The sequence below is a fragment of the Trifolium pratense genome, linkage group LG2, assembly GCF_020283565.1.
Source record: "Trifolium pratense cultivar HEN17-A07 linkage group LG2, ARS_RC_1.1, whole genome shotgun sequence".
NCBI classification, from domain to species: domain Eukaryota; kingdom Viridiplantae; phylum Streptophyta; class Magnoliopsida; order Fabales; family Fabaceae; genus Trifolium; species Trifolium pratense.
Genome location: NC_060060.1, coordinates 21,797,018 through 21,811,321, shown reverse-complemented (window position 1 = coordinate 21,811,321; position 14,304 = coordinate 21,797,018). Strand labels below are relative to the sequence as shown.

Here is a 14,304-nt window from a genome sequence, read left to right as displayed (position 1 = left end):
GTTAGATACTTAGATGACGGATAATTTTAGTTTTAAAGACTAATTTGTTATTTTATAAATTTAGGTGTCAAATCGTCTAATATGTTAATGTTAAAGACTAAAATGGTTATTCACTTTTAAATTTTAAAGACTAAATGCATGGATTATACAAAAAAAAAAAAAAAAAAAAAAAAACTAAATGCATGTATTAAAAATACTCATATCTTTGGGTTGCGACCTAAAAGTTTGGAGAAAGCCACAACAAATTTGGTTTTAAGCCTAATTATTCTCTGTTGTCAGAAAATGGGTTTGGTGATTCAACACTTGAGCATGAGTTCCTTCTGTTTTGTTAAAAAAAAAAAAATTGGTTATATTGAAATCATTGATTTGTAGAAATTCAACTTAATTTGTTAAGAAGTCTCACATCGGTTGTGAAATAGTTTTGACAAGTGTTTATAAGCAAGTGACAATTATCACCTTACAAGCCGGTTTTGTAAGGATAAGTTAGGCCCGATACTTATTTCTAAGATGGTATCAGAGCCACTTGCTTGTAAGGTTGGGATTGTCACTTGCTTATAAACACTTGTCAAGCCCATCTCACAACTGATGTGAGACTTCTTAACATTAATGTCGCCTATATGGACATTTCACGCGGGAAAGGCTTTTAGACTATTATTGCGCTTAAATGGGCCAATGAACTACAAAATTGGGACTTTGATTTTCAGGTAGACTAAAAAATTGTTGTTGACAATTCTCAAACCTATGATGCTATGGAATTTGGTGATATTCTTCGTCATCGTAGATTTTTGTTTTTCACTTATTATGAACACTCTAGTGTCGAGTGTATTAGAAGACAAACGAATAAGGTTGCTCACACTTTAATAAAGACGGACACATCTCTAGCTAGTTTCCAAATTTTTTTGACTAACCAACCAGTGTTAGATGTCTAGTGGCGGAACTGGGAAAAAGAGTTAGGGTGGGTCGAGAAAAAATTTATAATGTATAAATTAAAGAAAAAAATAAAATTTGCACCGATAATGTAAAATAATTTTACATTAATAGTACCCGTTTATTCTGCCAAATCATCTCATTAGTCCCCATTAAACTCTAAGCACAAATTTATATTTCATACAAAAAATTAAGTCATAATAAGCACAAATTTGGTCATTAAAAAATTTAATTGTGTAACTCTAAATAATATATTTTTTGAAAAAAAGATAGAAATTGTGCTTCTTTTATATTGATATATCTATATAATTTTTGGAAAAAAATATAAATTATTTTTCTTTTGTATTGATATATGCATATGGATATTAAAATTGTTTTTTTAAAAGAAAAAGGAAAAGAAAATCGAACAAACCGAAGAAAAGAGAAGAAAAAAAACAAAATGTTAAAAACATGCTTTGCAGGATTCGAACTCACAACCTGAGTATGTTATGGCATGCTACGAGCCACTAGACTAGCGCTTACATTTTGCATTTGAACGCGTAACTAAATATATATTTAGTATAATTATTTATTTTATAATAAAATTAAGGGTATATTAATAATTTCCTATTTTTCCGAGGGTGGTCGCGACCCACCCCAGCCCCACCCTAGTTCTGCCGGTGTAGATGTCACACAAATTATTAATTTTTTTTTTTTTGGATGTCACACAAATATTTAAATTTGAGGTTTAGCGCCAAATTTGTCATGGCGTAAGCGTTTAGTTTTTAATTTGTATTTTACGCTAAAATACAAGTTTTTTGTAGCGATAGAAATCAGTTGTAACTTTGTATTGTTTATTTGGACTTGTTTTTCTAGATAGACTGAAATGCATGGTTGATCCACCTTTTTTTTTTTTTTTTTTTATCGCAACAAGATCATGTTGGTCTTGGCATGTGTATTTTCAATGCCATATGTAATGTTATTATGTATTGCCTAGAACAAATTATAAGAGAGCAATTCACAGTATCATAATCAAACTATCAATATATATCTATTATCTAATTTTGAGACTATTTTGGATTAAGAGAAATACGATAGTCACACTCTCTAAAATATTTCTTAAACACACTCCAATTATAATCGGTCTTCTTAAATACATTTCAATCACAATCCGTCACATCATGATGAAATATTAACATTAATTATCTTCTAACCAATTATCTTCTAACACATTTCGATGAGTACATCACCCACTTTACTTATTCAATTATCTTCTAACCAATTGTTCCGATTTTGAAGTAATATTAACATTAATTACTTCTCCTTTTTTTAATAAACTCTTGTGTCAAATTTATTCATAAGCTAATAATGAAAATCCACTTGCTTTAGTTATGGTAGCCACATTTTTAAGCTAAAATTCATCTTACAATTTGTAAGATTATTTGGGTCAATTTATAAGCACTAGATTACTTGACAAAAAAAATTCATCATATTTCAAATAGTGACATAAGTTCAGTTAATACAGCTCAAATGGAACATTTAGGAGGGTGTATTGGATTGAGATTTCATGGGATTTTAAAAGACTTTTTTATGACAAAAAAATCTTGAGGTATTCAATCAAGACTTTTACAAAAGTTAAATAAATCTTGTGGTATTCAATTAAGACAAACATGATTTTTTTTTCAGGGCAATAAAATCCGTTGGTATTCAATTGAGATTTGGTACTACTTTTAAAATGTCTACTGGTATTCAAAAGTCTACCGATTTTGATGGATTCTTCTATGGAATGGATTTTGAGAGACTTTTTAGTTGAAAATACACTTGATAGACTTTTTCAACAATCTCACCAAAAGCCTTGAGACTTTTTTGAAATCTCCAAGACTTTTTATTTTCATCATCACTGTATCAAATTTTTTTTTCTTTATTTTTTCATAGTTCATCATCACTGCACTCCTTCTTCTTTTCTTTGTTCACTTGTTCAAGAGTCTCACCAAAAGACTTGAGACTTTTTCAAACTCTCCAAGATTTTTTACTTTCATCATCATTATATCAGTTCTTCTTCTTTTTCTTCTTCTTCTTCTTCTTCTTCTATCAAATATGTTTTTTTGCAAAAAAATATTTTAACAAATTCTACATCTTTTTTACAAACTTTTGATTCAATACAACTTTTTACGGCAAATTTTTTTTCGTTACCTTCATCTGCTTCTTTTCCCATCAATGGTGATAATGGTTTTTATTTGTGATTAGAAACATATACGTGAAAAAAATGTAAGGCTTTTTTTTTGTTTAAAATTTGGATTCCCAAAAAAATATAATTTCTTTTATTAAAATTTATTGATTCTTTTAAAATTTGCCTAATATACAAAACTTTCTTAATATATAAAGTATTATGAAATCTTGATTGTAAAAAGTTTTTTGAAAAAAATCTCTCAAAATCCATTCAAATCATGTGTTAAAAATCTTGATTGTAAAAAAGTCTCTGTAAAAAAGTCTTTAAAATCTCACAAAATCAATATAGTCCAACAAAATCTCATAAAATCATAAGGACTTTTTTTGCCAAAATTGTCTCATGAAATCCCAATCCAATACACCCCCCCTTAATATATTGAAGCATGAGTTTGAACTTGTAATTTCTCACTTCTCTAGGTATTAATATGGGTGAGTTTTTGTTGTTAGGCTCTTTTGAAGCAAAAAGAACAAACCAAAAAAAAAATCATACTTCTTGAACAAAAAAAAAATCACAGTACTTGAATATTGAGTTTGATTTCAGATCGGATCAAACCAAATACACAAAAATAAAATCAAAACCAAATTAATATGGTTAAATCATATTCTCAAATTCATCACACTATTGATTTAAGTTTTTTTCTTTTTTTGGTATTCTGATTTAAGTTTTGTTCATCTAATTCTAAGTGCATAATTTACTTCCTTAATTATGTAACACCGGCTCACAAATCATGATGATTTCCCACCATAGCCAAAATTAGGCAACAATAGATGTTTCAGATATGACTCTCACCATATTTGTCTTTCCATAATGAACCTTTGTCTATATTGATATCAACAAATATGAAATATCTTAAGACCATTTCTAATGATGGATATTTAATTTTTAAGTACCAGTACCTAATATGTATCCCAATTGGAGCAAAACATAAATGAGCACCTAATAGGTATCGGTTAAACATTGGTATCTATTTTATTTTGTGGGTCTCATTTTTAATGATTGTGTACTTATTAGATACTCCCTCCGTCCCAAATTATAAGGGAAAAAATGCCATTTTTTTTGTCCCAAATTATAAGAGAAAAAATCATTTTCAAGAATGTTTTTTCCTTATTTTCATAAAATTAAATACAAATTGCATTTAATTTCTTCTCTCTCTCATTTTCTCAATAAACAACAACCAATAAAAATTATTTTTACATCTTCCTATGCAACTTATTCCAAGGAAAACCCACAAAATCATACTTCAAATTCTCATGTTTTACTTTTTCTTAATAAGTGTGATTTTTTTATTTTCCCTTATAATTTGGGACGGAGGGAGTACTATTATTAAAAAATTATAAATTAGTAATGTGTACATGTGAGACACAGTTAAGTCCTCAAAAATAAATATTTCCATTATGGATGCTCTAAGGCCCAGATTATCGTGAGAAGATCAAACGAAATAAAAACAGATTTTACGTATCAATTTTTAGCCAAACATGATCAAAGATATTGGATTATGGATGGAGCCACTAGGACCAGGCAGAGGCAGGCAGCTGCAGATACAATAATATTGATGAGTGGAAGAAAGTTTTTCTACTTTTATATCTTCTATTATGCCTTCAATTTGGGTTTCATGGACCCCCCCCAATAAAACCATCAATGATAATCTAGATAGGCCCAACCTAAATAATGAAATGGATTGAGCATAATAAAAATTTATAAATGAAGATAGTTGACGTACTAGTCGATTTTGTACCGGTTGAGTTAAACTCGATCAAAAATTTTAAAAATAAATAATAAATGACTTGAGATTATTTAATAGATGTAGGTAACTATTTGATACATGGACATTTGATAGACATGATATTGAGAAATCTTTTTTTAGTATTAACCTTTCAATTTTCAACGGAATGAGGTATCGGTAATCCAAAATTTGACCGTAAAGTAAGTAAAAAAGTCTGACCAAAAATTGGTCCCACTAAAAATCAGACTGGTTCCCCCGAACCATCTGTATGAGAGGGAACTTATAGAGTGCAAAAGTATCATGTTATCTCAACTATGTTAAAAAGAGGAAAAAAGTTTGGGTGCTAGACTAAAATTCAAGGTAATAAAGATTCAGATACATAAGCACCGTCTCATTAAAAACCTTTTCTTGAAAAATATAAAAGGATAAAATCAAGGATAAGCGAAAAAGCGTACAATGGTTAAAAAAAAATTAAAAACATAATTCATACAAATATGGATTGAGAAATATTAAAGAAAATAAATTAATGACCCTTTTGAATAAAACTGTTACTTATCACTAACACTAACCAACCAAGTTAACCACAAAAAAATGAACATGTGTGTCCTTCAATGCTCTGTAGAAAAAGATTTAGAGCAGGTGACAGTTTCCAAAAAAGATAAGAAAAGAAGTAAAGAAGCAACAACCAAATATTCTGGTTCCATTTCCACATAACACAAGCAATGTTTTCAGCACAAGTTTAATTTTAAGGACACTACCTCCAATTTGAGACAACTAGACAATTACAACAGTTCTAATGACCCCACAACACTTTCCTATACTCTTCCTTATAAGGGAGACACATTAAACTAAACTAAACGTGTGTCCTATTCACATCCCCATTCCTTCCTTATTCTCTTTAGCAGGCAAGATCTTGCAGCCCTATATTCCATCTGTTTCACATACTATTATTTACTAACAAAATTATTTTTCATTAGTATTTGTATTTGATTCCTTTCAACCATTTTTGTTGTTGTGCAAATATACTAAACAAAAAGTTAGAGATGCATCTCTTGAAATTTAAAAATTCTTTTCATTAAATGATATTTTTCAACATATACTCTTCAAAATCATGAAACAAATAACCAATTAAAAGATCAACGTTTGTGAATATGCGCTCATTTGTATACACATTGACCAGAGATCAAATTATTGACTATATACTTTAAAATTTGATTATCTAAAAAATAGGCACAACATATATGTCAACTCTCAATAGGAATTCAAAATCCCTACAATCAATAGATTCTGCATTTAGACAATCAAAACATCGGTGACTGTTCGATCAAGATTGAAAATGCCAAAAATTAAAAATTTCATTTTTACTTTATAATTCAAAAGACTCGGTTTGAATCTGAATCATTCAATTTCAATCAAAGAACCATAAATATTCGAACCATATGATTGTCGATAATCAAACTGCACGAGAGTTGAATCTTGTGTTCTTTTATATACACAAATTAGAGAATAAATTTCTTTTACTATATACTAAAATAAAAATACCCCATTTTCTACAAAGTGTGTCACACAAGTTGGCCTTCCAAGCCCCATCATATAAAAAATAAATCTCATCATATAAAAGAGCATAATCTTTATATTTCATCTTTAGTAAAGAGAAAGGAAAACTAAAGTATAATAGTATATTTGGTAAAAAATAAAGTACTAATTTGACCTTTGGCCCTCTTGTAACAAAAAAAAGTACTAATAATATACTTTAGTAACTTTAACCCACTTTTCATACTAAGAAACAAAATAAATTAACCAAATAGTAATAGATAAGATAATTAAGAACAGGGCAATGCAACAAAAACCGTTTCAAACAACGGGGTAAGTAATTGCACTTTAAACATCAAAAGAGGTAAACAAATAAAAGTTTTTTTTTAATAAAAAAAGTCATGAAAATTTTCTACATAACAACCCAAGGAGTCATTCGGTGCCGGTCATTTTAATCCGTCTGATTGGAGAATCAAGCATGCCGGGTGAAGACATAGGAGATGATGAAGGTGACTGTGATGATGAAATGGACGATGGTGATGAAGCCGATGAATTGGACGGTGGTGATGATGAGATATCAGATGCTTCTTCTAGCTTTCTTTTGTTGTTGATTCCTACTCCACCACCTTGGCCTCCACCGTTACCGTTAACGTTAAGTTCTCTGTTTTCTTGGCTTCCCGCTCTAACATCCCTAGTTGTCATGTAACCCTTCAAACGTTTCACGTCTGATAATTTCACTGGCTTCACTATAAAATCCTCTGCTCCTTCCTCCAAACATCTACATATTTCAAATATTTGCAAATCACTACATTTTTCTACTTTACAAATTTTAATGTTGTAACCACCAACTGAACTAACTTAGTTCAGTTCATAGGATAATGCAACAAGCATTTAAACTTAAATTAAACTTAGTTCAGTTCGTACGGATAATATGTAAGAGTCAATTAAAGTCTTTTCACAATATGAAATTAAACTCATAATTCTCTATTTATTCACAATATGAAATTCTGATCAATACGCTACTTAAAAAAAAAAAAAAACACATCCATTTAACAAGTTAACAAAATTATCTTTCAAAAATATTACTAACAATAATTAATAATAAAAAAATGTCATAAAAAATATTAATAATAATAATAATAATAATAATAATAATTGTACCTGTCTATGCGTGGCAAAATATTTTCAGAAGACATAATCACTACTGGAATTTCTTTAAAAGTGGATGATTCCTGCTTGAAATTGAAACTTTCAATCAAATTTCACTAACATTATTATAAATAAAAGCGTGGGAAAATGAATTATGATAAATAAATTTGAACCTTGATTTTCTTAAGCAACTCATAACCAGTCATTCCTGGCATGCAATAATCTGTAATGACTAGATCCACCTTCAAACCCGGCTAAGGAAACAAATTAAAAATAAAATAAAAATCAGATAAACCAAATAATAATTAATTAAACTCTCATTAAATAATAAAAAATACCGCTAAAATGAAAATTTTGAATTGACACATACCACAAAATCATCTGATTCAGAACTCTTTCTCTGCTCATCTAACCCCAGAAATTGCAGTGCTCTGATTCCACTATCCACAGCAGTAACTAAAATTTTCCAACAAAAAAAAAAAAAAAACATAAATATAAAATTCTACTTTTTTTTCATAACCCTTTTAAAAATGAGAATAAAAAAATCCATTTTCTTTTAAAAAAATTATTTTTATTATAAACTAACCTTTACAAGCTGAAATTTTGAGCAACCGTTCAATAACTTTCCGATCAACAAGACTATCATCAACGGCCAAAACATGAACTTCATGAGAATCAACACCAATAGAAACGACACCGTTTGACTCCATTAGAAGAAAAAAGAAGAGGGAAAAAATGAAAAAGAAAATGAAAGAGTGAAAAAGAAGAGAAAGGGGATTCTTTAACGTAGGTGTTGAAACCTTAAATATAGTGTGACATGTTTGTAGTATCTGTCACCGCTTTTTTCTCTCTCTTTTTAAAGACACTTTTTTTTATATTTTATTTTTAGCATAAAATGATTAAAATCAAATCTTTCTCTCTCTAAGAAATCTGAAAATCTTTTTTATTTAATTATTATTGTACTAGTTGGAAGATGTTGATGGTGTGTTTGAGAATAGAGATGGAGATGAGATTCTGAAATCCACTTTGGGATGTGATCTCAAAGACTTTCTTTTCTGATCCCTACGCTACATTTTTCATTTCTACATTTTCAAAGTAAAGTAGTAATTTATGGGCTAATCCTGGTTCACCGTGGACAAATTATTCAGCGAATATGAATTTTACGAAATTTACTGTTGGATTGAAAGTTTATATCGTATAGATCATTCATAAATTTTTTAAATTTTTTTAAAAATCATTTGATATGTTATTGAGACACATCAAGATTAACGTTATTTAATAAACCGTTAATCTTGATGTGTCTCAATAACATATCAAATAATTTTCAATTTTTCTAAATTTTTTTATGGATGATCTATATGATATAAACTTTCAATCCAACGGTGGATTTTGTAAAATTCGTATTCGTTATAATGTTATTCATTAATGGTCCACCATGGACCACTTGATGAAGTGGTCCATATTAGAATTTACCGTAATTTATGGGGTGTATTGAATTGGAATTTCATGAGATTTTAAAAGATTTTTTTATGACAAAAAATCTTGAGGTATTCAATCAAGACTTTAACAAAAGTTCAATAAATTTTGTGGTATTCAATTAAGACAAACATGATTTTTTTTTTCTCGGGGCAACAAAATCCGTTGATATTCAATTGAGATTTGTTACTACTTTTAAAATATCTATTGGTATTCAAAAGTCTACCAATTTTGATGGATTTTTCTTTGGAATAGATTTTGAGAGACTTTTTAGTTGAAAATATACTTGATAGACTTTTTTAACAATCTCACCAAAAGCATTCGGACTTTCTTTTTTGAACTCTCCAAAACTTTTTACTTTCATCATCACTGTATAAAATTTCTTCTTTTTCTTTATTACTTTCTCGGTTCATCATCACTGGTTTTCTTCTTCTTTTCTTTTTGTTCACTTTTTCAACAATCTCACTAAAAGCCTTGAGACTTTTTCAAACTCTCAAAGACTTTTTACTTTCATCATCATTGTACCAGTTTTTCTTCTTCTTCATTACCGATCAAATATGCTTTTTTTGCAAAAAAAATATTTTAACAAATTCTACATCTTTTTTACAAACTTTTGATTCATTACAACTTTTTACAGCAAACGAAACAAATTTTTTTCGTCACATTCATCTGCTTTTGTTTCTTATCAATGGTGGTGGTGGTGGTGACCTTTTTATTGGTGATTAGAAACAAAGTATGGGTTTTTTTATATTTTTGTTTAAATATTTGCATTCCCAAAAAAAAAAATTCTTTTATTAAAATTTATTGATTCTTTTAAAATTTTCCAAACATACAAATGTTTCCTAATATATAAAGTATTATGAAATCTTGATTGTAAAAATTCTTTTGAAAACAATCTCTCAAAATCCATTCAAAACATGTGTTAAAAATCTTGATTGTAAAAAAGTCTTGTAAAAAAAGTCTTTAAAATCTCACAAAATCAATATAGTCCAACAAAATCTCATAAAATCATCAAGACTTTTTTTTGCCAAAATTATCTCATAAAATTTCAATCTAATACACTCTCCTTAATGAAATTAACTTAACATGATTTTTCATTATTTTGGTCAATGTTGGGAATTTGTGTAAATTAATATTACTTGGTAGAGTGATTGGTGAAGAAATAAGACAGGGTTGACCGGCGGTCAATTTGCTTGAACAAAGGGTTACTGTAAAGTGGTGGAGGAGAGTTGAAGAGGAAATAGAAAACTAGAAAAACAATAGTAAAGTTTTGAAGAAAAATGTTATGTTATTAATATTTGAATGATGTAAAGTACATTGTGAATTCCTATTTATAGGAGAATGAGTAATTATAATGGTTTATATGCAATAAAATAAGTGTCAAAAGAAACTATGCAATAATACAAGTGTGATCCATGCAACAAACTAAGTGTATCAAATGCAAGATGTTATGGATTAACTTGAGAAAAATATCAACTTCTAACACTCCTCCTTGAGAATTTTATTGAATACTCTAAGCATTGATCTCAACTCATCAAACTTTTCCTTCGATAGAGCTTTAGTCATTATATCTGCAATCTAAATTTCTGAATTGCAAAAGGCTCCAAATTGATTTGCTTTGACTTTTAGCTTATCTAATAGCATGATATTTAACCATGATGTGTTTGGTTCTTCCATGTTGGACTGAATTTTTTACTATGGCAATAGCAAATTTGTTATTCACCCATATGACAGTAGTTTTGCTTTGAAATTGTTACGAATCTGATAAAATCTTAGTTTTTTTTTAAATTGCTTTGAATTTCTTAACACGTTAGGACACATGTTAGTTTTTTTTTATTTTTTATCGAATAAACTAATTTGACTACCAAAAAATACATTTAAATATCAAGATTATTATTATAACAAGAATATTAGATGACGTACATTAAAGACATTAAAAGATGTATTTATAATTTTAATATATTTAGCGATTATAATGACATTGTCACATTCTCATAGAACCAAGAACCAAAACAGATATTTATCCTAATAAAATTGAAATGACTGAAAATTATTTGGGTGAGATGAGATAAAATTTGTCTTGATAGGGATGTTGGTGGATTGAGGGTGAGAAGGGTGCATGATTTTAATTTATCTCTTATAGAGAAATGGTATTGCAGGTTGTTAGAGGACTAGGTCTAGGAGGAGTTGTGGTTGCTAAATATAAGTTGGAGGATGGGCGTGTTCGTGAAGGGAGATGGGAGGAGAGCGTCTATGTGGTGGAAGGATATGTGTGATGTTATAGAAGGGTTTGGAGGAGAGTGTCTATCTCTTTTGTAAATACGATTCTACGTGGTGGAGGAGAGCGTCTATATCTTTTGTAAATACGATTCTTTATTTTTATTTACTTTTTTAACTCAATTTTTTTTTAATTAAAGAGGATTAGGCTTTTCACGGTATTATCTTTTGTTTTGCTATTTCTTGTTTGGTAACCCACCTAAGAAGTGAGAATTGTAACATACTAACTCGTGAGATCTTTTGTCAACAAAAAAAAAAAAAAACTCGTGAGATTTTGTGTGTTATATCTACTTTTTCCCCTTCTTATGTTTGGGGTTGGAATGAGATTATGATATTATTATCGGAGTATAATGTTTATATTAATTTACGAATAATAAATTGGTCTAAATCGTAAGTGTTTTGATTCTTTTAAATAAGTAGTCAGAAGTTCGATTCTTAGCACACATATAAAAAAATTCATTTAGAAGAGAAGAATAAACTTTGTGTACCCAATATATTCCCAAAAAAAATATCTATATTAATTTTTTTCTTTCTCTTTTACCCTCTTTTGTTTTGATTTTTATTTTATTTTGTTATTGTGGTAAAAGTTTCTTATTTTTTTAATGTAAAAGATATTCTAAGGATAGAAACTCGATTTAGTAAGGTGTTCATGGTTTTATTAGCAACAAAAAAAGAGTAATAATTACTTTTGCGTTTGCTGGCATTACTTAATCTTAATTTTAAACTTACGTTTATTTAAGTAAATATTAAGTAATATAGTATTTAATTTCTTATACGATTAGTCATCGATGGAATCATGGAATTTTGTCTAGACTCTGAAAAATGCCAGATCAGAATCAAATAAAAGAGATTGTCCGTGTCAATAATTTTTTTGTGTGTACAGTACTACTAGTATATAAAATATAATAATTATCTTTCAATAATACTAATTAATAAATAGATTGTGTCTATAATCTCCAATAATATGATCTCTAATTGCATGGAAATATTATAACTTGTACGGTCGAAGGACAAGGAAGAATTTCAATTTTCATAACATCGAGAACAATATAGGAAGTGGAGTGAGACCTTCGTTTAATTTAGAGGGTACAGATTATTATTATTATTATTTTTTGAAACACGGTACAGATTGTTATTAAAATTTATAATTATAAACTTTGGATATCTTTCATTCCCTTGTTCAATACTACTAGAACTTTGACCCATGCACCGCATAGGTCTAATTAGGTGTAATATGTAACAATAAAAAATAAAATACAAAAATTCTAAGAGCATTTTCAATAAGAGTAGTATAGGAAATTTCATGGACTAAGTATTCTATATTTGTTTATGTGCTTATTTTATATTTTATATATTTTTTATATAATTTTGGAACCCCATCGTTTTGTTTACTTATTAAAAAAAAATTGCTGATAACTAAAGGTTAAAAAATTGATGATAATTAAAGGTTAAAATAAAATTAAAGACACAATCAAGAACATAAACTTAAGTAGACATCCATAAATAAATAAAAATTGTGATTAATTCCGCTGTTCAAATTGATTGAGAACGGGGTTAACATATTAGGATTCCTAAATTCTTTCATAATTGAAGCACATGTTTTAGCCGTTGAAAGATTTTATTGTAAGTAAGGGATGCAGGTTCGATGACAAATCTGTATTTTTTTAATATAAAGCTGCAATAAAAAGAAAGAGAAAATGAGAGGGGAAAAATTTGGTTTTGGGTTAACTTATGTTAGCAAGCTTATAATATAAGAGATTATTATTGGTTTTTAATTGTTTAAATTGTGCAATGAAAATTGATGGTGTTTAATTGTCGTATGAAATCTTTCATATGAAAGTTGATGGAGCTTAACACTTTGTGGACATAATTTAAATCACAATTGTTCTGATAGTGCATATTGTATCAATTGATCATCGGTTAATATTAAATCTGCAATGTTAAAATCAAAATAATGAATGTGATTAGTGACATGACTATGGTTGTGTTTGGTTGTATTGCAAAAAAAAATTGATTTAGCAGAATTGAGTTTGATAATAACTTTTCAAATTACACGTGATAATAACTTTCAAAATCTCACATGATAATTATTCTCTAAATTTATGATCCGGTAGAAAACAAATCATTAATCAATAAAAACATAAAAATATTTCGTGATGAATAATACAGTCAACAATAATTTTGATATGATATACTTTTAAAATTGATGGTGCTTATCAATTATTGCACATAATATTAATCACAATTGGTATACTTGCTATAGTGGTTGGAAATATTGTCTTGCATTGAAGGGTTGCGAGTTTGAATCCTAATCAAGACAAAATTGTATTATTTTTTAATAAAAATTGCAAGATAAAATGGAGGGAAAACAGGAAAACAAATTAGGGTTTAGAGTTTGCTTGTGTATACAAGCTTATAATATAAAAGATATCATTTTTTTGTTGACATGAAATGGCGTATCAAACCTACGGAACTTTTAGCATATTATCAAATTGCGCATCAATTCAAACCTAGTGACTTCATATTTTTTCTCTATCTCTCTTCCTTGGTGTATAATATTTCAGGGTCTCCGCGAACTTAACTTAGTTGTTAGGAACATCACACATATTATAAAAGAGTCGAAGTCTATATCTTGAACACTTAACTTATTCATTTTTAATGTAAAATTTCTAGCTATTAAACACAAAACAAAAAGAAAAAAAAATTAAGATCTGGGGTTGTAGTTACACCCACTCCCTAAAAGAGTACCCTAAAAAAGCAAAATAATAATAATAATAAAGCAAAATATGTCTTCTATTATATCTTCTATTATTTTTTAACAAAATATATCTTCTATTATTTTTCCAACACGTGAAAATGACAATTACCACTTCCAACGAGATAAAGTTTTGATGAAATATCTGCCCTAATTTGGGACTAAAAAGGCAATTTGGTGAGGGGATATCAAAGTTCACATGCTTGGCTTCAATGTTCAAGCATAACAATGTCATTTACCTTACCCCTAACTTTA

The 14,304-nt window shown here is 28.4% G+C and overlaps 1 protein-coding gene across 1 annotated transcript; it reads right to left on the bottom strand.

Moving 5' to 3' along the window:
• Positions 1-6,697: 6,697 nt before the first annotated feature.
• Positions 6,698-8,625, bottom strand: LOC123906830 (two-component response regulator ARR5-like). The gene is made up of 5 exons (XM_045956841.1): positions 8,128-8,625; positions 7,912-7,997; positions 7,715-7,795; positions 7,554-7,624; positions 6,698-7,170 (listed from the first exon to the last, which is right to left on the bottom strand). The coding sequence occupies exons 1-5, from the start codon at positions 8,249-8,251 to the stop codon at positions 6,825-6,827; spliced, it is 708 nt and encodes a 235-aa protein (XP_045812797.1). The 5' UTR covers positions 8,252-8,625; the 3' UTR covers positions 6,698-6,824.
• Positions 8,626-14,304: the final 5,679 nt, after the last annotated feature.

What these genes read in the sequence shown, in the direction of transcription:
- LOC123906830 (XM_045956841.1), bottom strand. Translation starts at nt 8,251, where the DNA reads ATGGAGTCAAACGGTGTCGTTTCTATTGGTGTTGATTCTCATGAAGTT. An exon ending in CAAAATTTCAGCTTGTAAAG is followed by an intron (nt 7,998 to 8,127) that starts GTTAGTTTATAA and finishes GGAAAATTTTAG; the next exon opens with TTACTGCTGTGGATAGTGGA. An exon ending in AGTTGCTTAAGAAAATCAAG is followed by an intron (nt 7,625 to 7,714) that starts GTTCAAATTTAT and finishes AATTTCAAGCAG; the next exon opens with GAATCATCCACTTTTAAAGA.